This window comes from Schistocerca piceifrons, chromosome X (genome assembly GCF_021461385.2).
Source record: "Schistocerca piceifrons isolate TAMUIC-IGC-003096 chromosome X, iqSchPice1.1, whole genome shotgun sequence".
Classification (NCBI taxonomy): domain Eukaryota; kingdom Metazoa; phylum Arthropoda; class Insecta; order Orthoptera; family Acrididae; genus Schistocerca; species Schistocerca piceifrons.
This window is the reverse complement of record NC_060149.1, coordinates 921,340,133-921,367,183: the sequence shown is the minus strand read 5'-3', so window position 1 is coordinate 921,367,183 and position 27,051 is coordinate 921,340,133. Positions and strand designations below refer to the sequence as shown.

The window sequence follows — 27,051 nt, the reverse complement described above, 5'->3', positions numbered from 1 at the left end:
CAACAAGGCACTGTGAGAGTTTGTGGTGGTTCCATAATGGTTTGGGCAGTGTTTAAATGGAATGGACTGGATCCTCTGGTTCAACTGATCTGATCATGTGACTTGTCACTGGGCTACAGTGTTAATGATTTGTTTTCACAAAATATTAGAGCATTGAGGGGCACATATGTTTTTCTTCGGTTAATGTTTCTAGCACTGGTATCAACTGAAATATTGAAGTAAGTACATTTTTTTAAAAAAATGGAAGCATATACTTTCTATAACTGGATTTGACAGCTCTTGAGAAGACAGTTATAGAGATGTAGCATTAGTTCATGTTGACATTGAAACCTGTTGTAAAAAAATTTGGCAAATGTCCTAGAATGTGATAGCACCGTGGCCGGAAATGGCATTTGTGGTGTAAACGCTGCCAACCAGATGTCTCAGAACAGACTGCATAGTTGTGTACTGCAAGGCAGGTCTGCACTATGAGAATAAAGCTTCGGAAATATGACACAGGCTATAATCTAGAGTATCACAAAGGGCTTAGGAAAACTATTTCACATTTGTGTACCCTCCCAGATTGAGGTGAACTGAATCAGAGAAATCAGCTGTTCATTCTTCAAAGCAGCAGAATGTTCAACTGAAAGTGTGTGTATGAATGTCCATTTAGAACACCTGAGATGAAGTAAGCTCCCACAACGTAATTTCCTATGATGCCACCCCATATTTTTACACTCCACAGCCATTGATGTCACACCTGACAAAGTCAGCGAGGATTTCTGGCTGCCCAGTAGTGCATGTTATGCAAATTTACATTTGTGTGCTTCGTTAACAATGTGTCATTGATAAAGAGCACACATTGGAAAAATGTATGGTCATCCCTCAATTGTTGAAAGGCCAACCAACAAAATTCTGCATGGTGTTCAAAATCATGGTCATCAAGTGCCAGATGTAATGACAGATGATAGGGATTGAAATTTTGTCAATGCAGGATGCAAATGAGACTCATCTGGCTGATTCCACATTCCTTGGCAATATGTCTCACACTACTACATGGATTCATTAGCATCATAGCCAGAAGAGCTTCTTCGTGTTCTCGGTCAGATGTAGTCTTCTTTCTTGTCCTCTTTTTGACATTCAGGCAGCCTCTTGGCACTATCATTTTAATAATTCATGCAATTGCCTAGTGCATCAGACACTGGCTATCCGGATATGTGGGCCTATACCACTGCACTACTTTTATAATATTTCTTTTAAATTCACCATATAAAAGTAGTACGTCCAACTTCTTATAGGTGTACATGTCTACAAGCAATGAATGTTGAAGCAGAAATAAGTGGCCTGTAGTACAGACAAGTAAACAGGTAAGTGTATTGACATCTTGACACAGCATAGCACAAGAGGTCTGCCTGGAGGTGTTTGCGCCACTAATGGCAATTCTGGCCACTTGCTCTCAGATTCTAAAATATTCCTCAAATTTGTTCTGACACATTTCAACAATATTAACAAATGATATATCATTGTAATTGTCTTCTAAGAGCTACTGAAAGCAATTATAAAAAGTATTTGATTCCATTTAAAAAAACGTACTTGCTTCAATACCTCCACTGATAAGAGCTTTAAAAACATTGACCAAAGAAATACTTGATGAAATAAATCTCATGTGAACAGCCTGGTGTGAGTGCACAAAGGACACAACATTTTGGCAATTGATCTTGCCATCATCAGGTGTGCTGGTGTACATCAGCACACCTGATGATGGCAACAAGGTCAATTGCCAAAATATTGTGTCCTTTTTACACTCACATCAGGCTGTTCACCTGAGATTTATTTTGTCATGAAATATGCCTGGAGAAATTGAAGAATTACAAAGAAATACTTGCCCCCTGATGCTCTAACACTTGCTGAAAACCATGTTCCAATACGTTTAACCGTTCAAAAAATAAAATGGGTTTTATGTCTTATGTCTCACAATGTATGCAAACATCTATCATGATCCAACCAGATGGCTTCCTCTTTCGTTCCATTCTCCTATTCTTTCTTTCCCCTAGCATTGTCTTCTCTTCCTTTTTCAACTATTGAATTCAAGTCCTGCATCACAATTATGTTTTCATTTGCCTTAACTATTTGAATAATTTCTTTAAGTTCTTACATTCTTTATTGATTCTTAGCCACACAGATACCATCTAATTGATAATCAATTTCATGTCATGCATTAGGAAGCATTTGTGAGGCCCAGAAAGAATTTTCACTATGCAGCAGAGTGTCCATTGATTTCAAACTTAATGCCAGATTAAAAGTGTGTACCAAACGAGGACTTGAATCTGGGAACTTTGCCTTTCATGTGTATGTGCCCTACTGACTGATCCATACCAGAATGTCTCATAGCTTATCTCTGTACATTTTCTTCTACCAGTATATTTGCTCCAACTTTTTAAAAGTTCTCTTGTATATCTTGTGGGACTAACACTTTGGAAGTTAGAAGAAGAGGAACTGATGAAAGTAAAGCTGTGAGATAGATTGTGAGTTGTGCTTGGATATCTCAGTCACCACGTGGAAGATAAAGGTCAAAGGTTAGAGTCCCAGTCAGGCACACAGTTTTAATCTGCGAAGAAGTTTGACATGAGCAGTCGGTGAGACAAGCTCATTATAAATGCATGTTCTGAGTTACAGAATTATCTTTAGTAAAGGAGGCACATACACAAGGTCTTTCACAGAACCCCATAAAATGATTCCATGCCTGCTGGGTCCAGAGATCTAGGTGACCAAGAGCAGAACACAGTATTATCATGTCCAGTATGACTGATATAATGATTTGTAAGATGTTCATTTAAAAGTATGTGATGTTTTATGATTCACTGCGCTTTCACAGTGATTGAAATTTTGGCCTTTTTTGTACATTTTTTGTCATTCTTATTCATGTATCACTATAGACTATGTGATCAAAAGTATCTGGACACCTGGCTGAAAATGACTTACAAGTTCATGGCACCCTCCATTGGTAATGCTGAAATTCGATATCTTGTGGGACTAACACTTTGGAAGTTAGAAGAAGAGGAACTGATGAAAGTAAAGCTGTGAGATAGATTGTGAGTTGTGCTTGGATATCTCAGTCACCACGTGGAAGATAAAGGTCAAAGGTTAGAGTCCCAGTCAGGCACACAGTTTTAATCTGCGAAGAAGTTTGACAAGGCCCTTAGCCTTGATGACAGCTTCCACTCTCGCAGACATCAGGTGCTGGAAGATTCTTGGGGAATGGCAGCCCATTCTTAACAGAGTGCTGCACTGAGGAGAGGTATCAATGTTGGTCGGTGAGCCCTGGCACAAAGTCAGCATTCCAAAACATCCCAAAGGTGTTCTATAGGGTTCAGGTCAGGACTCCATGCAGGCCAATCCATTACAGGGATGTTATTGTCGTGCATTATGAACAGGTGCTCAATCATGTTGAAAGATGCAATCCACATCCCGAAATTGTTCTTCAAATGTGGGAAATGAGACATCAATGTAGGCCTGTGCTGTGATAGTGCCACACAAAACAACAAGGGGTGCAAGCCCCCTCCAGGAAAAACATGACCATACCATATCACCACCATGTCCAAATTTTACTGTTGGCACTACATACGCTGCCAGATGATGTTCACTAGGCATTCGCTATACCCACACTCTGTCATCAGATCAGCACATTGGGTACCATGATTCGCCACTCCACACAACATTTTTCCATTGCTCAGTTGTCCAATGTTTACACTCCTTACACCAAGCAAGGCATCATTTAACATTTACTGGCATGATATGTGGCTTATGAGCAGTGGTTTGACCATAAAATCCAAGTTTTCTCACCTCCTGCCTATCTTTCATAGTACTTGCAGTGGATCCTGATGCAGTTTGGAATTCATATGTGATGGTCTGGATAGATGTCTCCCTATTACATATTATGACCCTCTTCCACTGTCAGCGGTCTCTGTCAGTCAACAGACGAGGTCGGCTTACACACTTTTGTGCTGTATGTGTCCCTTCACATTTCCACTTCACTATCACATCAGAAACAGTGGACCTAGGAATGTTTAGGAGTGCGGAAATCTTGTGCACAGATGTATGACCAAAGTGACACCCAATTACCTGACCACATTCGAAGTCTGTGATTTCCACAGAGCACCCCATTCGGCTCTCTCACAATGTCTAATGACTACTGAGGTCACCGATATGGAGTACCTGGCAGTAGGTGGCAGCACAATACACCTAATATGAAAAACGTATGTTTTTGGGGGTGTCTGGATACATTTGATCACATAGTGTATATTAAATAGTTATAGCTGTTGTCATTGCTACATTTATTCTGAATTACCTTGTTTGCATGACATAATTGTCACACCTTCCACAAGACAGGGAAATATTCAGACTTTTTCTCAACTGCAAGTACTCAAGTTGAAAACTAGTTTATTGGTATAAGAGTTTCTTTAACCCTTCTTCTGTATACCTTGAGTTTCTTTTAAGTCTGGATGGCATACAGACCAAACAGTAACATCCTGGTGGTAAAGCTTTGAATCTGAAAATGTTAAAAGTTTTTCCGAAGAAAAAATATACTGTTATATGCATTTTATTTGTCATGTAGCAGAGATTTCACATCCCCCCAAAGAGCTGATAAAAGTGGACACAGTTGAAGCAGATGGTGGAATGTAATCAGGCTTTCATGTTACTGACAGAGAACCATAGATCTGTGCTCTGTCTACACATTTACATGCCAGTCAAAACTTGGATCTTAACAATTTGTGCTCCTTAACATGGCATTGATGCTGTAATCTTGCATCTCATTTCCCAGAAAATTGTCTGCTTCCAGTCCAGACTTCTCAGTGGCAACTGTCAACATACTCTTTGACATTGGAAGACATTGGGTAGTGGAGTTCTACTCTTTGAGAATGAACACTTAGTGAAACCCTGAATTAATTAACCTGATTTTACGGAAATCCTACTTTTAACAAATATTTCTCTGGGTCCTGGTGAAACTTCCATAAGAACAATGTTATTCTTCCCCATTTTTAACAAACTGTGCTTTAAGGAAAAAAATCCAAACACTCTGTAAATTAAATTTCTTTTTTATGCAATTCCTAACATGTCCAAGTGAGTTTCTCATTTATTTCAGTTTCACAGTGGTTGTACTTTGTGTCGTGTGATGGCGATATATGGGAATCTGTTCTTTCAGTTGACATGTATCTAGATTGAATTCCATTGTAAGGATGCCAGAAAAAAATGTTGAACAAATCAGAAAGTGATTTCCGCCCTGCCTGCCATGTGACTTTGGTCACGTGATCTGATGCCACAGTCATTGAGTGATGAAGCACAAGCCATGAAGTGTTGACTTTGTTACAGCCAAATTTATAAGTTTTCTACTTCTGTGGAGCTATGGCCTGCAAATGTAGGATGCTTACAATTAAGCAGACGCTGACGATTACCCACAATGTCAAAGACAATCACAACATAAACCTTTCGGACATGGTGAAAAAGTACAATTTGGCACTATATTAATTGTGAGGCATTGTCAAAAACAAGGAAGTGTTGTCAAATGCCAAAGCTAGCAGTTCCTCTGGATGAAGAAGGAACAATGCCTACATGCCAACATTCATTGATGTGTAAATAATTCTTTTAAAATGGTTGCAAGGAATGCGAACAACTCTACAAGAGAAGGCTTGGAATATCATCAGGAAGATCAGTGTTGAAAATTTCAGTGCATCAAACACATGGTTAGATTGTTTTTAGAAACATTACAATCTCTCATTTCAGAGTGTAAGTGGAGAAAGTGTTGTGTCTAGACAAGACAGCCTAGACACAATGAGAGGAAGCCAAAAGGCACGCACTTAAACTCACGCAGGCTGGCGTGAGGTCTGAAACAGCATACGTAATGAATGCTATAAAGAAAAGTACGTAGCTTCTGGAATACTTAACTTCAATCCACATTTGTAGAACATCGCTCTTGATGATACATTAATAGAATCTCAATATCAATTGAATTCGGCGCCTTGCTAGGTCGTAGCAAATGTAGCTGAAGGCTATGCTAACTATCATCTCGGCAAATGAGAGCGTATTTGTCAGTGAACCGTTCCTTGCAACGTCGGCTGTACAACTGGGTGAGTGCTAGTACGTCTCTCTAGACCTGCCGTGTGGTGGCGCTCAGTCTGCTATCACTGACAGTGGCGACACGCGGGTCCGGCGTATACTAATGGACTGCGGCCGATTTATAGGCTACCACCTAGCAAGTGTGGTGTCTGGCAGTGACACCACAGAAAGTGAGGCTGTGGATGCAGAAAATGTAAACCACTGGAAGAACACTACATTTCTGCAGTTAATACAGGGTTGTGAGCACAAAGACAATTTCACTGCAAATGAAACAGCCTTTTTTTACAGTTTACTTTCTATAAAAACCTATTCTATTAAGAGAGAAAAATGCCATGGAAGTAAAAAAGGCAATTAAAGAATAACTGAGCTACTGTGTGTAAATAGAGATGGGAGTTAAAAATTGGTGCCACTGATAATAGGGAAATTTAAAACTGCTAGGTGTTTCAGAAATATTAAGACATTACCTTGTACAAATGAGTACAACAGCAATGGCATGATGAGGTCAGAAATCTTTACAATATTTATCTGGCATTTAGATGCCAAAATGGGTGCAGCAGCTATAAAAATATTACTTATGATTGTCTGATGCATTGCACGTCCAAAGGAAATATCATTTCTGAGAAATAGCAATGTTGTGTTTTTTCCACCTAACTGCACAAACCATCTCCAGCCTTTGAACCTGGATATAATACACTCCATTAAAGCCAAATACAGGGTAGCAGTTGTCCAGAAATCAATTATATTCCTTGAGAGGAAGGAAGTGATGAGGCTTAAGATTTTACAGGCCATACATATGTTTGCTGCTGTGTGGAATTTTGTAACACAACAGACTGTGTTAAATTGTTTGGCAATGGCTGGTTGTGATATATCAATTGCTGATGAAGACAACATTGTTCCACAAGAAGAATGGAATAGAATCATAGATGTTTCTGAAAATTTGACATTCCAGGCCTTTGTTTCTTCAAGACCCAAGATGAATGTGAGCTTGATGCATAAAACTATGGTGAAGGAACACTGTGGGGTAGAAAGAGGTGGTAGCAATGATCATGAAGAAGAAGGAGGAGGAGGAGGAGGAGGAGGAGGAGGAGGCCATTGCACCACGTTTTGTTTCTGCTGTACAATGCACTGTCAGGAAATACTTTTTGTCATTTAATGCAGAGGAGTGAGTTATAACAAACATCAACCAACTAGAGTGACAATTTCTGTGATTACAGTATGCTGGAAGAAGGAAAAATAAACACTTCTTTATTTAAAAAAATAAAGAATGTGTTCTGCAACAAGTGTGATTTACGTGCATGTTGTATTTAAATTTGTAGCAGATTATTGTTAAGTTTGTGACTAAATATCTCTTATGTCATCTAAACATTTTTGAATTATGACTCTAGGTCACTCTTTCTGTGTACCTAGCCAAAACTCCCATTTAAGAAAAACCCTTATTTCAGGAAAAAAAAAAAAAAAAAAAAAAAAAAAAAAAAAAAAAAAAAAATACTCGAGTCCCCAGTGATTCATTAGAAAGGGGTTTTACTGTGCTTCTCATTAAGTGGTCATCCCTCAATCATTACAAATGTGTGTACTGATACTGATTCACTCCAGTTACTTATAGATGTCTCACCAGGTTACATGAATATTTAACAGGTATTGACATAAAGACTGATCACCTCACCAGAAATTCATGAAATGTACAACACAGCAGACAGGAATTTTTCAGTCATTAGCAAAATTGCTCTTGTCAAAACATGGGAGTGCTTCAACCCATATTGGACTATGTGTAATGTAATTTGGCTTGCCATGATCAACACATTGCCAAATATATTATACAATCTGCATGGGTTCCACCATGGTGAAGGTTATGATTATGATACTAATGACAACCTGTATGATCAATGACATTCCATGCATTGATGTCACACATAATGTCTGAAAGAAAAGACATCATATCCATATGAGTATCTAGTTCTGGCAATACTGGCCATGAGCTGCTTCTTCTGTGTGGATGCACACACATTACCCGAACTTTTACGGGACTTGGTAAGAATGTCTTCCACAAGTAATGAGTGTGGTGGGTAGGGACACTACAAATGTAGTGTGTGGACATATAAGGTGAGAATGTGGGTATCACGGGATGCATGCACTAGATAGTCCCTGCAGTTGCACTATCCTCTGTGCACTCGGTGGCTCAGATGGACAGAGCATCTGCCATGTAAGCAGGAGATCCCTGGTTTGAGTCCAGGTCAGGGCACACTTTTTCACCTGTCCCCGTTGATATATATCGACACCTGTCAGCAGCTGAAGGTATTAATATATAATTCTAAACTCATCAGTTTGTTGTATTAACAATGGTGAAGTACATTCTGCTCACACTAGAAATAAAATTCACTAAAGGGTGCTGTCACAATGACCTGACACAAAGTACCATAATACAGACTTATCAATCCTTTAACCCCAACATTAACACACATGCTGGTGCAACAATATGGCTATTACAGAGTTCATACCACACCATGACACAACTTGTCCAATCAAGCCTGGAAAATCACAAACTGGACATATGTCCAGGCCATCAATAGCTAATCAGTCGGTCTCTGTTGTCTGCTGTACTAACAGAACCAAGATTTAATGAACAAGTGGGGCCTTGGCCTCAGTGACCACAATCTATCAATTAAGAGTTATGACAGCATAAGAAAACTATGAATCAGTGGTGGCCAAATCACTGTCCTTCTACCAAGGACTTGACTACATGGTTACATCATTTTCTAGTCCCGTTCAGTAAATCCCTTAGTGCCCTCCACTATAATAAAAATAATTATGAGCCACTGAAGTCAGGTATGTTGTTCTCAGCAACATGTTTCACATCTAGGTGGTTGGCACATGGCTACAGTTTAGCAATGGTCATTCATTTGAGTGGACATATGGTTGATATTCATGCCCACATAAAAGGTTTTGTAAGTTACGGCAGTGGTGGTACATTATGTGATTGCTTGCACATGTGGTCCTACCTACATTCAAGACAGCCATATCATATACCAGTAAGCTGTAACATTTGCTCATCCTTTTATGTGGGAATGACAACGAAACAGTTATCTGCCGTAATGAATAGCCATCACCAAACTGAGGCCAAGACCGAGTTGACTATCCACAGGCAGGACATGCTGCTGACTACATCATACTAATCTTCAATGACTGATTCACAATCTGTGCCATTGTGACTGTGCAATGTCCAGATTTGTGTGGCATTCAAATGTGCCAGTGACCTGATGTTGGACTGCATGGGAATGTGAGCGCAGGTATGCTCATTGTCGATGTTCTGATTGACCGTATCTGACCATCACAGGGGAGGATCACCAAATTGTGCACCAAGGACATTGCAACACCTTCACATCTGCAACCGTCATTGAAGACCAAGTAATGGATTCCTTGCAACATTCTGTGTCACCCCAACCAATGATCAGCAACTAGCAGCAGTTGGAATAGGGAATTACCATGTCATGTATAGGTTGTCATTAACACCACAACACAAATGGCCTCATTTGTAGTGGTAGCATGACCAGAAAGCATGCACTGCTGATGAATGGCATTGGATTGTGTTCGGCATTGGTAGTGTTCAGCAATGAATTGCAGTCCTGTGTTACTCTATATGACCGCCATTGGCACATATGTTGGCAACCTGGGGAATGGTCCCATTCTTCCAATATTTTGGAGAAATATGGTGGAGTTACTCCTTACATCAGAGACTGGGGAGCCATTGGGTATCACTTCATATCATGGCTGGAAGTAATTGAGGGAAACATAACAACAAAAAAGTATGTTACAGACATCTTGCACCTTCAGGTGTTACCTCTCATGTGACAGTATTGTGGTGCCATTTTTCAATAAGGTAGTACTTGTTCACACATGGCACATGTCTCATGAACAGTCTATGTGATGTAGACTCCCAGGTCTATCCTTGATAGAACATCTATGGCTCCAGCTTGGATGTCAATTCCATCCCAGAGATAGTACCCTCCATATCTAGGACTAGTTACAACTGTCTGTAGGTCAGTTTGCCTGAAGAGAGGATACAATGACTTTATGACATCCTTCCCAACCAAGTAAATGCATTCATCCATTTCAGAGTGGGTGTAATGTCACATTGAAAGGTGGGCTCATTCTGCCACATTCTCTGTAAATAATACTCAATTTTGTATAACTGAAATAATATCTCGTACCCTGTCAGCCCATGCAGTTCCATTTTGTTTTCTCCTCCTTTTGTTGTTGTTTCACCTTTTTTGGTCAGGCAGTGCAGCTGACTTAATAAAGGATTCAAATATACTGGAGGAGACTTCATTATCCAACTATTGTTTGCAACAATTATTGTAAGTGGTGGGCATGAAATGACATCTTCCAAATCAATACTAAATGCTTTCTCTGAAAATTAATCAGAAAAAATAGATCTGAAGCCCACTCATGATATACACTTTAAGACAAGAAAACACCACAAAGGAGTTATGTGAAGTGGTCACAAATTGATCATACAATGAAAAATGCAAAATTGTAAACTTTGGTGGCTGGTGGATGAAGGTGTGACTCAGTACTGCAATTTCACCATGCAGCTGGTGAGAATTGTAAACAGGGGTCATGATGATACCAAAGCATAGAGTCTTTGTGAATTTCACTTTGTGTTCAACAGTAACCATGCCTTGCATGAAAAACATACACAGATGTTAACACCTGAGAGAGGATGTGATGTTGGTATTAAAGAAGCCAGTTAGAGAAATTGGCAGATCATTCGACACTTGAACAGGAGTGATGCCACTATTTGATGATACTGACAGGTATGGGTGAACCATAGCTGAACACAGAGTCAAGAAGAAAGCTGTTGATCTAAATGGACAACAGAATTTGAAGGCCAAGCAATCATAAGAGAGGCACTCAGAGTTCTGGACATATCATTGTCATCAGTTTGACATGCAACTGGTGCTACAGTGACCCCAACTTCCAGAAATGGTGATCAGCTCAAAGTGCCCCTTGTGGCTACTACCAGTGATCCCTGTACACCAACAAGCCCATATTTAATGGTGTCAGGCACATTCAGCCTGTAATCTCATTGAATGCAGTAGAATTGTATCCCACTTTGAAATGAGCCTCAATAACCAGCAAAGCTGTATCTGGAGATTGTAACAGAACATAAGATCGTGTATGTCAGTAATTTTCGTGTATGTCAGTAATTTCTTTATGTGTAATGTTTTATGTAAATATAGCCTTTGACTGCGAGTTTATCAACTAAGAGACAGTTATCTTTGGACATGCGGAAAGGAGGTCGATTTTTGGGTAGAGGTGGTTAAAGGGCTTGGGAGAGGAAGCGTGGGCTGGAGGAGGTGGTGATACAGATGTGGTGTAAAACAATGTCTTATTTGATATTTTTGTAGAAGTGTTAAATGTGAATAAATGAATAAATAGTGATGTGCAAAACTAATGTAACGTTTGCTCTCTAAAAATCAAAATACCACGTCACCCTACAAACCAGTTAGTCTCATCCAAACACAAAGAAAAACCGTGGAAACATCGCAGTGGAATCACCTCTAGACTTCACGAAGACAACAACGCAGCCATCGATATGAGTTAAGTACCAAACTATTCGTACTTGTTAACGACCTCGGACTATAAATTTGAATCTCCTGTAGTGCCTGAAGTCACCATGTGTACAAAGGAGTAGGACAACTCAAAGAACTGTGGAAATCTTAGGAAGAGGTCTGTTAAACTTGGGGACTCATCCGGGATATTTCAGTTAAATGTGATGGGACTAATTGCGCTTCATTTGCGGAACATTACAAACTTTATAATTCGTAAAACGTGAATAACATTGTACATGTTTCCTCGACCAGAAAAAGTAGTGTGAGAAGCAACAAAGTGCTGGCTTATTGGAGAGGTGGACCTGTGATCGACGTCGTGGTGTGAAAAGATAAGTACAATTCTGCTTTGTTTTAAACTTTTCGTCAGAACGGTATCCAAACACGTGGTGTCATCATGACGCTATCAGAAGAAATTAAAAAGGAAGTTGGAGAAATGTTAGACTCGAACGTGTGTGGTGTAAGTGACAATCCAGATGACTCACAAACCGAAAGAAAACCGGATCAACAGGACTGGGTAAGTTTACTCTTTGCCAGAATGGGACAAATGCAGTCTGAATTAACAAGGGCAATGAACTCAAATAGTGAATTCCTAGAATCGAAAATAAATGCATCCAGTAAATCGCTGGAAGCAAAAATGAAAAGCAATGGGGATGTACTGAAAGAAGAGATCTCAAATTTAAAACTTCAATTAGGAGAAAGTTTGAAGGGCGTGAACTCCAAAATTGAAGCTATAGAGAATAAGTTTGTGACCTTAGAAAATAAGTTAGCCACAGTTAGCTCAAGTCAAGGGAAAGAGATTGAAAAGTTAACTGCAGCTCAAAGAACTGTGGAGGAGAGGGTAGACAAATTAGGTCTAGATACAGAATCAAAAGTTAACACCTTAGATGCTGAATTAAATAAGATACAAGAGTCTGTAACATGTAATTTAAGTGTAATAGACAAGAGATTCACTGAAATGCAAGATAATTTTGTGTCTAGAAATTTATGTATGAATGGTGGAAGTGTGTGGACTAATTCACCTGTAAAAAGTTTTCCTTGTGATAATTTACACCCTGTAGATTTTTTACAACACTGCTCTGACAACCTTGTTACTGGCATGTCTGATAATCTAAAGATTAAATTTGTTAAAAAATTTCTTGAGGGAGAAGCTTTGTCTTGGGCAAACCAACATTTTGATGAGTGGAAAACGTTTGATGATTTTAAGAAGAGTTTCTTAAATAAGTTTTGGTCTGAGACTGAACAGGGTAGAATAAAAAGTGAATTTTTAAATGGGCCTAGCTTCAGGGGCAGAAACCACTCAATAAAAGACTTTTGCAGGGATCAACTTAGGAAATTGGTGCATCTAGATAAACCCTTCGACGAAATAACGCAAATTGATGCCCTTAAAAGGAGGTTACCTGAAAGAATACAGTGGGAATTAGTGCATGGACCTGACGACTGTTTAGACCAGTTTCTAAAATATATAGACAAATTAGACAGGGCAATGGAGAGAAATGTGCAACAGTTTAGTAACGGAAACCATTACAGTGGGAGGTGGAATTCTGATTACCGTGGAGAGAACCCTAGAAGGGACAATAGAGATTTTCGGAATGAACACCAATATGATAGAAAAAGAGAGTACAATGCTAATTGGAGAGGGAGTAACTGGGAAAGCAATGGTGTAACTAGGAACAACAGATGGGAAGGTAACAACAGAATGAATACAAATTGGAGGAGTGACAATAGAGGTAGACATCCGGAAAACTCCGGACCGCCTCAATGAGGGTCCACAGCTTTGGGGCAAACAGATTTAAACATAATAGGACCACTAACTTTCACACAAAACCCAATACTGTAAATAACTGTGCCATTAACAAACAGGTTAAAAACCAGGAATACCAAGTGAATTATATAAATTTTGATAAAAAATTTTGGGATGCTATGTGGCACAGTAGACCACCACAAAATAAACATAGGAGAGACCAAAGTTCTGACCCAATTCTGGATGAGGAGATGTTAAATGATTTTTACAGGTGGGCAAAAAGGGGAGAGCAAGCTAATAATGAAGAGAGTAACAAATGTTTTAGTTCAGAATTGGGGGGGTTGTTCACACAAGAAGGTAATAGTGAATCAGCTGATGATAAACCTAAGCAACAGGAAAAAGAATCAACCATAGAAAGTGAAAAACAGAGAGAAATAGATGAAACTGGCAGTAAAGTATACCATAGTAGTGATGATGTTAGTATTTTTGATGTGAAAAGTATGGTAAGCAAACCAGTAAGTGAGTACAATGTTTTTATTGAAATAAATAATGAAGAGTTGGAACTTGATGATAGTTGTGGTGACGTATCACAGGAATGTGATAAGAATAATGAAGTGACAGCTGAAAATCAATTGCTACATGCCTTTCTTGATGAGCTCATGGTTAATCAAAGTGGTGATAACAAAAGTGAAAATATTGTGAAAGAATTAGATTTGCGTGATATTATTGAAAGTAAAGGGAGCCAATTCTTAGAAATCCTGTGGAACCAGTATAATGAGAGTTGTAGTAGCAAAGTGTTTTGGTATCATCTAAGTATAATTAGTAGAGTTTTATGCCTACGCTGGTGGGAGAGTAAAAGAAAGAGTCTGAGTGAAAGGTACATAAACAGTAGGGAGATATTTTGTGTGCAGCCAAAGTGTAAACTTGACACTAGTAACTTAGAATCTGAAAATCAGGTAAACCTGATGAAGAGTGAAAGGGAGGAAGTAGATGGAAATTATAAAGAAATTGAAAAAAGATTTATTATATGAAGTCCCCGAGGGGAAGGCAGATGAAAAGGAATTAGGCTGTCCATACATTAAAATAAGAGTAAATCAGTGGGAAGGGCACTGTCTTATTGATACAGGAAGCCCCATATGCGCAATTTCAGAAAAATTTAGAGATAAAATTAGAGATGGTAAGAACTTTGTAGAAATGCCGGTTGTAGGGGTAAAAATCAGAGGTGCCACTGGTAGGCAAAGTAAGGTAGTTAAGAGTCAAGTATTGTTAACGTTTCAAATTGAAAATGTGGAGTTTGAGCAGGGTTGCCTTGTGGTCCCAAGGTTAGAAGAAAATATCATTTTTGGCATGGATTGGGTCTTAAAAGTGGGTGTAAGCTTCTCTTGGGAAGATAAGACTGTCATAATTACTGAACCTGAGAAAAATAGTATTCTGAAAACAGAAATGTACATCCTTAACTGTAGTAATTCTTGCAACCATATCAAAGCTGTTGTAAGCAAGGTAGATAATCAAGCCATAAGTGATAACACATCCTTTGATCTTATAAATGAACAAAATTTCGAAGAATTAGTCGAAGTAAAATTGAAGGAAGCTGTAAATCTAAGTGAAAGTCAGAAAAATCAGTTAAGAGAAGTGTTACGGGAATTTCAGGATACATTCAGTGAGAGACTAGGGAAGGTAAAAGACTATCAGTGCAGACTTCAACTCAGAGATCATCATCTTTTCTTCCTAAAACCATATGGCATTCCATTCTCCAGGAAAAAAGATGTAGAAAGGGAAATCCAAAAAATGGAAACTTGGGGGATTATAGAAAGGAGTAGAAGTGCTTACAACAACCCATTAGTAGTTGTGTCTAAGAGAAATGGTGGGGTTAGACTTGTACTTGACTCTAGGCACCTTAATAAGTTTTTGATTAGAGAAAATGACCATCCTGACAATATGGATGAACTCCTGCACAAATTTGGTAATGTAAAATTTATGAGTAGCCTAGACTTGACATCTGGTTTTCACCAAATACCACTTGAACTTGATTCTAGGAAGTATACTGCCTTTTTGTATGGTGGCAAAAGTTACCAATATTGTGTTGTCCCTTTTGGATTGAATGTATCTGTGGCTGAATTTATCAGAGCACTGGATTTTGTATTAGGTGATGAATTGTTTTCAAAATTAATAGTATATGTAGATGACATTCTTGTAACTGGAAAAACCTGGGAAGATCATCTAAACCTTCTGAGACAAGTCTGTTCAAAATTGAGGGAAGGGAGAATGACCGTAAAATTGGAAAAATGTTGTTTTGGAGTTAATGAACTGAAATTTTTGGGGCATAATATTTCAGAAAAGGGAATCTTACCTGATAAGGATAAACTTGAGCCCATTGTAAACTTCCCTACTTCCAAGAACAAAAAACAACTCAAGTCCTTTTTTGGTCTCACTGGATTCTATAGAAAATTTCTTAGTACCCAAGCTTTAAATGCAAACTGCTTATGTAACTTACTAAAAAAGAATACTGTTTGGGATTGGACACAAGAATGTCAGGATGCGTTCGTGTAAATAAAACAACAACTGTCCCAAAGTCAAATGTTGTATAGACCTGTTATGTCGTTACCATTCTGTATAATGACAGATAGTAGTGAGACAGGTTTAGGGGCACACTTGTTTCAAAACATAGAAGTAGAAGGAAAATTAGAACACCATTCTATTGCTTTTGCTAGCCGGGTTTTACAAAAGTATGAAAAATCATATACAGTCACAGAGAAGGAACTACTTGCCATCCACTGGGCATTTAATAAGTTTAAAAGTTATCTTTTAGGGCACAAGGTAATTGTTTTCTCTGACCATAAAGCTCTATCGTACATTCAGGAGTGCAGACTCTATCATGACCGTATAACAAGGTGGGTTTTATTCCTTCAACAGTTTGACTATGAGATCAAATTTATTCAGGGTAAACATAATGTCATTGCAGATGCCCTTTCCAGACTACCAGTAGGTGCAGATGTTGAAAATACTTATGGAAAAAGAGGAGAAAGAGTTCAAACTTATGTACTTAAAGGGTGTAAAAGAAGAAGCTGAAATACTGAAAATCTGTAATGATATTCGTAGAAACCAAAACCATGATGAAAATTGGAAGTTGGTTAAAAGTTATATAGGGAAAAAGGGAGGAGAAAAGGTAGATCAGTATTATAAAGTACAAAAAGGGATTTTGTTTAGGAGACCTAGACCTGACTTAGACAATTGGAAACTATGTTGGCCTGAGCAATGTATTGACACGTTAATCAGTTACATACACGAAAGCTTCGGACACTGTGGGGCAACAAAATGTATACAGAAGATACAGGAAAATGTATACTTCTATAATATCAGTAGGAGAGTGAAGAAAAAACTTGAAACCTGTGATCGTTGTCAGAGAGTAAAAGTGAGCAACCAAACATCTAAAGGATTTATGCAAAACATTTTACCAAATAAAAACCTTGAATTAACAGCTATTGATCTATATGGACCACTACCAAGGTCAAGGGAAGGGTATAGTTACATCTTCGTTATAGTTGATGTTTTCTCTAAATCTATAAAATTGTATACATTAAAGAGAGCAACCAGTAAACAAATTATCATCAAGCTGACAAATCATTATTTCACAAATGTTGGTATACCACAGGCCATCATGTCTGATAATGGGTCACAGTTTACATCTAAATTATGGAAAAATTTTATTGAAGATACAGGAATAAAACATATCTTGATTTCGGTTTGTCACCCAACAAGTAACCCAGCAGAAAGGTACATGAGGGAAATTGGAAGGCTCTGCAGAACATACTGTAGTAAAAATCATGTTAATTGGATTGAAAATGTTACTGACTTTGAGGATATAATGAACAGCCTACAGCATTCATCCACTGGTTTTTCACCTTACGAAGTAATTTTTAATAGACGACCTGCAAATTTGATTTCTGAGAATGTTGATTTCCCACCTTGTCAAACTATGACACCACAGGAAAGAGAGACATCTGTTAGGAACACTATGAAAAGACAAGGAGAGGTAAGAAAACGGAGACATGATGCAAGAAGTAAAGGAGTACAGTTCAGGACAGGAGATCTGGTTTTAGTAAAAACACAGGAAAAATCTAGATTGACGAGTTCTGAAATAAAGAAATTTTTTGACATCTATATAGGCCCCTTTGAAATCAAGGAAAACCCACACCCTAATGCCTATAGGCTAATCTACCCAAAATCCAAGAAGTTATTTGGACTGCGCAATGTTACAGAGTTAAAACTCTACAAACATGACCCATAAAATAGTCATTAATAAGTCAAATGCTGCTCGGAAAGAACTAGTTGACTGGCCCAACTACATCACTTTATTGTTTTATCATTCAAGGAAACCTTCATGTCAAAGTGTGGGACTATGTCAGCTAAAAGTATGAAGTAGATTTTGTGTTAATGTGAATTATGTCTGTACTAATTTCTCTTTGTTCTCTAGTATACCCATTCATTAAATTTGGTACGGGATCAGTGTGTCGGGCTATGAACCATTCTACAGTGTCATAGTAATGTCTCCTAACAGAAACCAAAGTTAATGATGTGGACACTTTTAAAGTAATAAGATATGAATAGTGATTGTGTGTAAGAAGACAAAACCTTGTCATTTGTAAGCTATGTCAGATGGAATGTTCTGTAATGGATAAAGCAAACTGGAGGTACTTGTCAGATTATGAGAGTGTACTTTGAAAGACCAGGTATGTTATAGTGTGTTAAAAATATAGTGGGTAGTCATGAAATTTAATCATGCAAATTAAGAATGTATTGAGGTTTAGAGCATTATGGAAACAGATGTTGGTGTATTACTTTTGAAACACTTGTGATGGATTGAAGGTTATGTGACACTAATTTTGAAGTTTATATTGTGGGAGAATATTTTGTAATAGTTTAGATAATTTAATGTTAAAGTGAATGAAGAGCTGTTAGGAATTTATCCCATACCCTGTTACACAATTTGGAATAATTTCTATTCATGGCAATATGCTATTTGAGCACAGGAGAGTAAATAAAAATGAAATGCTGCGTAATAATGATGTAAAGTTAAGATATAAATACTAACAATCTTACACAATTTAAGTGTAGAGTTTGTCATAATTTGACCTATAAAGCTGAAATAGATGTACAGTGTGAGGATACTGCAATTATAGTCGCAATCATATGGAACATCTCAGCTATCTCATTATAAAGGGACATTAAATCATAAATATGTAAACCAATCTGACTCTGAAAATACAGTGCTGATCACACATAATTGAATTTGCACTGGATTCACCATGTGATTCCATTCATCACATATACATGAATTTTCCCTAAGAGACAACCATTTAACATTGTGTATAAGTATTACAATATTTTGAACTATGTCTATTTTATGTATGTGGTTAAAAGAACCTGTTTATTTTAGAATAATGATTTCTTTAGATTTAATGGTTGTTTTGGGCACAATCCATGCCATAAGGTATTTTATTGAAGCACTTATATTAAAAGATTGTGAGAGATGCCTGCATTCCACAGTACACTTAATATATTCTAAAGAAACCACTGACAATCGGAAGAATGAGGTTAACTAAGATGCATTAAGTCAGTATTGAAGTAAACTTGAGTTTATGCATATACTATATAATTATGTACCCATCTTAACATGGCTCTGCAGCTACCATGATCAATTAAATATAAGGTGCCATATTTTATTGTTAGTTATAAGCTCATTACACTTATTGCTCAATACAGCCAATGTAACTTTCAAATTGTATATCATGGAAAGTGTATATATATAACTAAGATCACTTGGGAAACCAATTTTATTACTAACTTTTGGAACTGGAAATTTTATTATGATGTGTGTATTAGACATATTTTATTCCATAGTGACACACAATCCCATGCATGCCATGCACGGACTTGTGTGGGGGGGTATTGTAACAGAACGTAAGATCGTGTATATCAGTAATTTCTTTACGTGTAATATTTTATGTAAATATAGCCTTTGACTGTGAGTTTATCAACTAAGAGACAGTTATCTTTGGACATGCGGAAAGGAGGTCGATTTTTGGGTAGAGGTGGTTAAAGGGCTTGGGAGAGGAAGCGTGGGCTGGAGGAGGTGGTGATATAGATGTGGTGTAAAACAATGTCTTATTTGATATTTTTGTAGAAGTGTTAAATGTGAATAAATGAATAAATAGTGATGTGCAAAACTAATGTAACGTTTGCTCTCTAAAAATCAAAATACCACGTCGCCCTACAAACCAGTTAGTCTCATCCAAACACAAAGAAAAACTGCGGAAACATCACAGTGGAATCACCTCTAGACTTCACGAAGACAACAACGCAGCCATCGATATGAGTTAAGTACCAAACTGTTTGTACTTGTTAACGACCTCGGACTATAAATTTGAATCTCCTGTAGTGCCTGAAGTCACCATGTGTACAAAGGAGTAGGACAACTCAAAGAACTGTGGAAATCTTAGGAAGAGGTCTGTTAAAAGATGCTGTGGAGAGATACCAATCTGACAATGAGGAGTGATGGTCTGGGGTACTATTTCATAGTAAGACCCCTTTGATTGTCATCTAAAGCAGGGGGGGGGTCCATTGATAGTGATCGGGCTAAATATCTCACATAATAAGCATCAAACAAAAAAACTACAAAGAACGAAACTCGTCCAGCACTATGGTTGGCTCGCTAGATGGCGCTGCCATAGGTCAAACGGATATCAACTGCACTTTTTAAAATAGGATCCCCCATTTCTTATTACGTATTCATGTAGTATGTAAAGAAGAAATATGAGTGCTTTAGTTGGACCACTTTTTTCACTTTGTGATAGATGGCACTGTAATAGTACCAAACGTATAAGTACATGATGTCACATAACATTCTGCCAGTGGGAATGGTATTTGCTTCATGATACATTACTTGTGTTAAAATGGACTGTTTACCTATTGCAGTAAAGGTCGATATTGTGTTGATGTATGACTATTGTGATCAAAATGCCCAACGGGTGTGTGCTACGTATGCTGTTTGGTATCCTGGATGACATCTTTCAAGTGTACGGACTGTTCGCTGGATAGTTACATTATTTAAGGAAACAGGAAGTGTTCAGCCACAAGTGAAACGTCAACCACAACCTGCAACCTGCACATCAGTAGCAGACAAATTGCGCAAGAATTGGGAATCTCAGAAACGTCAGTGTTCAGAATGCTACATCAACACTGATTGCACCTGTACCATATTTCTATGCACCAGAAATTGGATAGCGACGACTTTGAACATTGTGTACAGTTCTGCCACTGGGCACAAGAGAAATTATGAGACAACGACAGATTTTTTGCACGTGTTCTATTTAGCGACAAAGCATCATTCACCAACAGTGGTAATGTAAGCTGGCATAATATGTGCTACTGAGCAATGGAAAATCCATTATGGCAATGACAAGTGGAACATCAGTGACCTTGGCGGGTTAATGTATGGGGCGGCATTATGGGAGGAAGGATAATTGGCCCCCAATTTTATTTATGGCAATGTAAATGGTGCAATGTATGCTGATTTCCTACGTAATGTTCTACCGATGTTACTACAAGATGTTTCACTGCATGACAGAATGGCGATGTACCTCCAACATGATAGATGTCTGGGACACAGCTAGTGTGCGGTTGAAGCAGTATTGAATAGCATATTTCATGACAGGTGGATTGGTCGTCAAATAACCATATCATGGCCCACATGTTCACCAGATCTGATGTGCCTGGATTTCTTTCTGTGGGGAAAGTTGAAGGATATTTGCTATCGTCATCCACCAACAATGCCTGACAACATGCGTCAGCACATTGTCAATGCATGTGCGAACATTATGGAAGGCGAACTACTTGCTGTTGAGAGGAATGTCTTTACATGTATTGCCAAATGCATTGAGGTTGACGGACATCATTTTGAGCATTTATTGCATTAATGTGGTATTTATAGGTAATCACACTGTAACATCATGAATTCTCAGAAATGATAAGTTCACAAAAGTACATGTATCACATTGGAACAACCAAAATAAAATGTTCAAATGTACCTACGTTCTGTAGTTTAATTTAAAAAACCCACCTGTTACCAACTGTTCATTTAAAATTGTGAGCCACATGTTTGTGACTATTACAGAGCCATCTATCACAAAGCAACAAAAGTGGTCCAACTAAAACATTCATATTTCTTTACGTACTACATGAATATGTAATAAAAAATGGGGGTTCCTATTTTAAAAAACACAATTGACCGATGGCAGCACCATCTAGTGGGCCAACAATAGCACCATCTGGTTTCCCACTTCAACCAAGAAAAGTTTTGTTCTTTGTAGTTTTTTCGTTTGATGCTTATTTCGTGAGATATTTGGTCCGGTCACAATCAATGGACCACCCTGTATATCACCCTTACAGCACAGCGGTAATTAAATGATATTCTACACCCTGTTTAGTTGCCCTTCATGGCAAGCCATACTGGGCTTACATTTTAGCAAGACAATGCCCACACACAAGGCAAGAGTTTCTTCTGCTTGTCTTCATACTTGCCAAATGCTATCCTGGCCAGCAGGGTCACTAGATCTCTCCCAAACTGAATATATTTGGAGCATTATGGGCAGGACGGAGATTTTAAGGCACTAACACATCAGTTGAACAGAATTTCACACAACATCCCTCAGGAGGACATCCAGCAACTCCATCAATCAATTGTCCAGGGCTTGGTCGATTATTCATCTAAAACTGAGCTGAAATTCTTCTCCATAAGGGCCAGAAGAGGACCAATGTGTTACTGACATACTCAGTTTGTGATTTCTGTCTCATTTGGATAATTCCTTCATAGTGCATAATTTTTTTGTCTTTGGGTGTATATTAAATACAAAGGCAACAAATAGACTTGTCCTCTATACAGACGTTAGTATTGAAATTTTTATCAGTGATCTTGAAGCAGCTGTAGCAAAAAATCAGTATTGAACTATAAATGGCAACTAGAACCAGCATAAAAAATTATATGTTCAATAAATTAAAGAGACAGTACTGTCTTAACTCAAAGAGGGACATGGAACATATAACTCTGGGCAGGCTAATGGAGAAGAATTTCAGCTCAGTTTCAGATGAATAATTGACCAAGCCCTGAAAAAATATATAAAAAGTAGAACAATTCATGGTGGGAGCGATCATTCAAAGTCTACAGTCTCTGTACAGAAACTTCTAATGAAAATGAGACTATTGCACTATTGCTGTAAAACAAAGCATAGAGCTATAGATAATGAGATATGAAAGAAAATGCACCTGGCTGCCAAAAGGGTAATATGTGAAGCCTTCAATGATCAGCATCATAGAATTTTATCCAAAGACCTCTCAAAAACCCCAAACAAATTCTAGTCATATGTTAAGACTGTGACTGGTATTGAAATTATAATGTCTAGACCCACGCATATGATGCAGTAACTAAATATTGACCGTTAAAAAGCAAAAGTATAAATTTTGAACTTCTTTTTCAAAGGTTCCTTTGCAAAAGGAAGTGTAGAAGTACTACTTCATTTAAAATCTCTCACCACTACAGATATTAGTGATATACACTGAAGTGCCAAAGAAACTGGTATAAGCATCCGTATTCAAATACAGAGACACGTAAATGGGCAGAATTTGGCACTGCAATCAACACCTATATAAGACAACCAGTGTCTGCCTTATTTGTTAGATCAGTTACTTCTGCTATAATTGCATGTTATCAAGATTTTAGTGAGTTTGAATGTGGTGTGATAGTTGGTAAACAAGTGATGAAACACAGCATCTCTGAGGTGCATTCCGACAGACTTGGGCAATTCACGCAGGACAATGCAACACCTCACACATCCAGAACTGCTACAGAGTGGCTCCAGGAACACTCTTCTGAGTATAAACACTTCCACTCACCACCAAACTCCCCAGACCTGAACATTATTGAGCATATCTAGGATGCCTTGCAACTTGCTGTTCAGGAGAGATTCAACCCTGTTGTACTCTTATGGATTTATGGACAGCCTGGCAGGATTCATGGTGTCAGTTCTCTCCAGCACTACTTCAGACATTAGTTGAGTCTATGCAACGCCGTATTGTTGCACTTTTGTGTGCTTGCAGGGGCCTTATTCAGTATGGGGTAGGTGTGCCAGTTTATTTGGCTCTTCTCTGTAGATATTAGTGTAAGTACCATTGAGAGACAAGTGAAACTGAACATAACTTCATGGTCTGATGGATTCCCTATCAGATTCATACAGAATTTGTGTCTCAGTTAGCCCCTCTTTTTACCCTAATAGTATATTATGGTATAGTATATATCTCTTGAATAAAAAACTTTGTCCATACAAGAAGAGTATCAGAAGTGATCCACAGAAGCACCATCCAATATTTTTGACATTCATCTATTTTAGATCCTTATAACACATGAAATGTAATGAGGTATCTTGAACAGAATGACCACATTCACGCCTCCAGTTGCTGTTCTACATATCATCAGTTCCAGACTTTTGGTTTATGCAAACATTCTTAGAAAGAAAATCACAAGTTAGCAAGCTAGTGAAGTGACATAAGATCCCTTTTAAACCTGTTTATCATTGTTATCAAAGAAAAAGGTATAGATAAAAATGGTACTCTTAGTAAGGAATACATTTCGAGTTTGAGTGATAAAATTGAGATGCAGATGCCGACATCACAAAACGAAATACTTTATTAATGGAATCAAGCAGCTGATTGGTTGTTTGGTTGATCCGGGGGAGGGAACCAAACAGCAAGGTCATCGGTACCATCAGATTAGGGGAGGATGGGGAAGGAAGACAGCCACACCCTTTCATAGGTACCATCCTGGGATTTGCCTGAAGCAATTTAGGGAAATCACAGAAAATGTAAATCAGGATCACCAGATATGGGTTTGAACTGTCATCCTCCTGAATGCAAGCCCAGTGTGCTAACCACTGCGCCCCCTGTCTCGGTAATCAAGCAGGCAGTCTGCTACTACCACCACCATTATGGCCAGTGAAGCAAAAAGAGAAGAGAGTGAAAACACAAATGGTATATGTCTTTTAACACCTCAATAGAGCAACAACAACTTTAGCTCCTTTAAAACAATTAGTAAAGAGAAAACTTGTTTTGTACATCTCTGCAAGAAATAAGTCAGAACAGAAATTCACCAAAGCCCTTTGGCATCAGAGCCTCTTGGCTTTACAGGAGGAGTAGTAATACCTATGAATAATATGTACTACTCTTTCCCTCTTCATCGTCCGTGATTTACAACCAGCTTGCATAGGCAATTTTACTTTTCACAGGGGCAACATTTACATCTTATACTTGATGAAATGTTAATATCTCAGTCTCTCCCTGTCTACTCCAGTTCATTCTCTCAGTCACCATATGATCTAATTTTTAGAGGATTTACAGTCTACACAAATCAACCAGTGTTAGAGTTATGAAACACCTTAACAGTGAAACAATATAAAGTATCTCTTGATAACTAATCATTTACTTTTCTTTCAGTGTAAGAGGGCAATGACTGCCCGTTTCCATTATGAAATAAGTATAGCAATATTTTAGCTCCTTCTTTATTTACTGTAGTGGTTTTGTTGTTACTTTCTTATTTTTGTAAGGTTTGGAGCACTACAGATACTGAAAAGTGAAAAATATTGACTCACAGATATGAATAGCAAGGATACTGGGAATCAGCCAGAGATGTTATTGTTGTGTAAAAGAAATGTTTCAACTGTGTGTTTTGTTCTGACTGCATGTACCAGTAGAGGCTTAAGAAACGTCCTGTTGTAGGCTGTGAGATAATTAACATGGTGAGAGCTGCAACTCTCATCTCTAAGTGCTCTGAATGATTTGCAAGTATTGGCCAATAAAGCCCATAAACCTGGAAAAAAGAAAATATCATTATTTCATTATAGGCATATATTCAAATTAAATATTGCATACATATGTATCACTCAACTTTGCATCCAAACACATGCTCAAGTTTGTTTACAGCTAACTTGAAATATCCCAACAGGTCCAGTACTATTCATAAAATAACTAATGAAATCTCAAGCCTTTGAAGTGATATTCTACTTTTTTGAGAGTGAGCGGAGGGTGATGGGGCAAAGAGACTGGACAATCTTTTACACACTAGACAGAAAATCTACTAAAGGCCAGGGCAAAGCATGATACACCAAGATAGGCTGACATGTTGTTGTTTAGACGAGTACTGCTGGAAGACATTTTCCATACAGTTGTTTCGAAAGTTTGCACACCTTTGCTGTCTACCGGGTTTCTTCATTCCTTTCTTTCTCCAAACAAAAAAATTCTGCCTCTGAATGGATGAGGTCCATTTTCCTTTGCATGTACAGCTGTGGAAATGCTACCATCTTCTAATTTATTATTTTTTCTAATAATTGTATTATAATAATAACTATTATTAACATACAATCAAACAATGGAAACTCCAAGTAGGATAATCAACAATGTAGTTGCAGACAGGCACAATTAAGAGACACTTACATAAAGCTTTCAGCCACAGCTTTCAGCAGTAAAAGAGAGACACACACCATTGACACACACAAGCAAGCACACCTCATGTACACTCAACTACCAACTCCAGCATCTCAGGCCAGAATGCCGGCATGAGATACTGTAGTTGACCATCTTGTGTGCAGGAATCGTGCTTGTGTGTGTGTGTGTGTGTGTGTGTGTGTGTGTGTGTGTGTGTGTGTGTGTGTGTGTGTGTCTATTGTTATTAACATACACACAGATTCAGAATGATTTTCAAAAACTGAGCAAGTTAGCATAGCAGTTCACAAACTGGGTATGATCTCAGAAGGACTGTGTCTCAAATCCCTATTCAGCCACCTAGATTTATGTTTGTGGTAATTTTATTTATATTATTCAAGGCAAATGACAGGAAGATTCATTTGGAAAGGACGTTACAATTTTTTTTTCCCAATCCTTTACCAATATCAGCTTGTGCTATACTTTAATGGCCTCATTCTCAACAACTTTGCTTCGTTTTGATCTTCTATGGAGCTATAAGTTGTTTAAACACTTGAAACATGTAGTTTGTTAAACCCATGAATAACAGTGTTAGGCCCAGCTGTCTGCCATTTTCCAGAGACAAATGATAAATGATCAACATATGTTAGATAACATACCATGAGGTATCCTTGCGTGGCTGTGATATTTCCGCGCTACAGTAATCTTTGGTAAGTAGAGTTGAACAGCTGTCAGAGTACTAGACAGTTGTTAAGGCTGTATATTTAGTAAAATGATATATTTATGGAAATAATAAAAGTAGTTTGTGTGCTGAGTGATTTGAATACTGAGAAGAATAGAAGAAAGTGTAAGTCTGTGTTAGTACTGTTGTGTTTAAAGTTAGTTGATGCATGGCTCCCAGGACTTATGATCACATTATTTGCTAATGGGAATTGGTATATATTGTTAGTAAAGGTTGTATACATGTTTACTTATTTTGCAAAAATAAGCAGATTCAATATAATAAATAGTGCTTCTCATATAAGTACTGAATGAAAAGAATTGTTTCTTTCTTTCTGGTAATCAATGTATTTTATGATTTTG

At 37.9% G+C, this 27,051-nt stretch overlaps 1 protein-coding gene across 2 annotated transcripts in view; it reads right to left on the bottom strand.

Annotated features, from left to right (window-relative positions):
• The window catches only part of LOC124721097, a 654,343-nt gene that overhangs the window by 370,882 nt on the left and 256,410 nt on the right, over positions 1-27,051 (bottom strand). For both annotated transcript variants that reach the window (XM_047245917.1, XM_047245918.1), the window contains exon 10: positions 25,140-25,357. In XM_047245917.1, the coding sequence (XP_047101873.1) occupies positions 25,140-25,357 (218 nt within the window). The remainder of the gene's footprint in view (positions 1-25,139; positions 25,358-27,051) is intronic.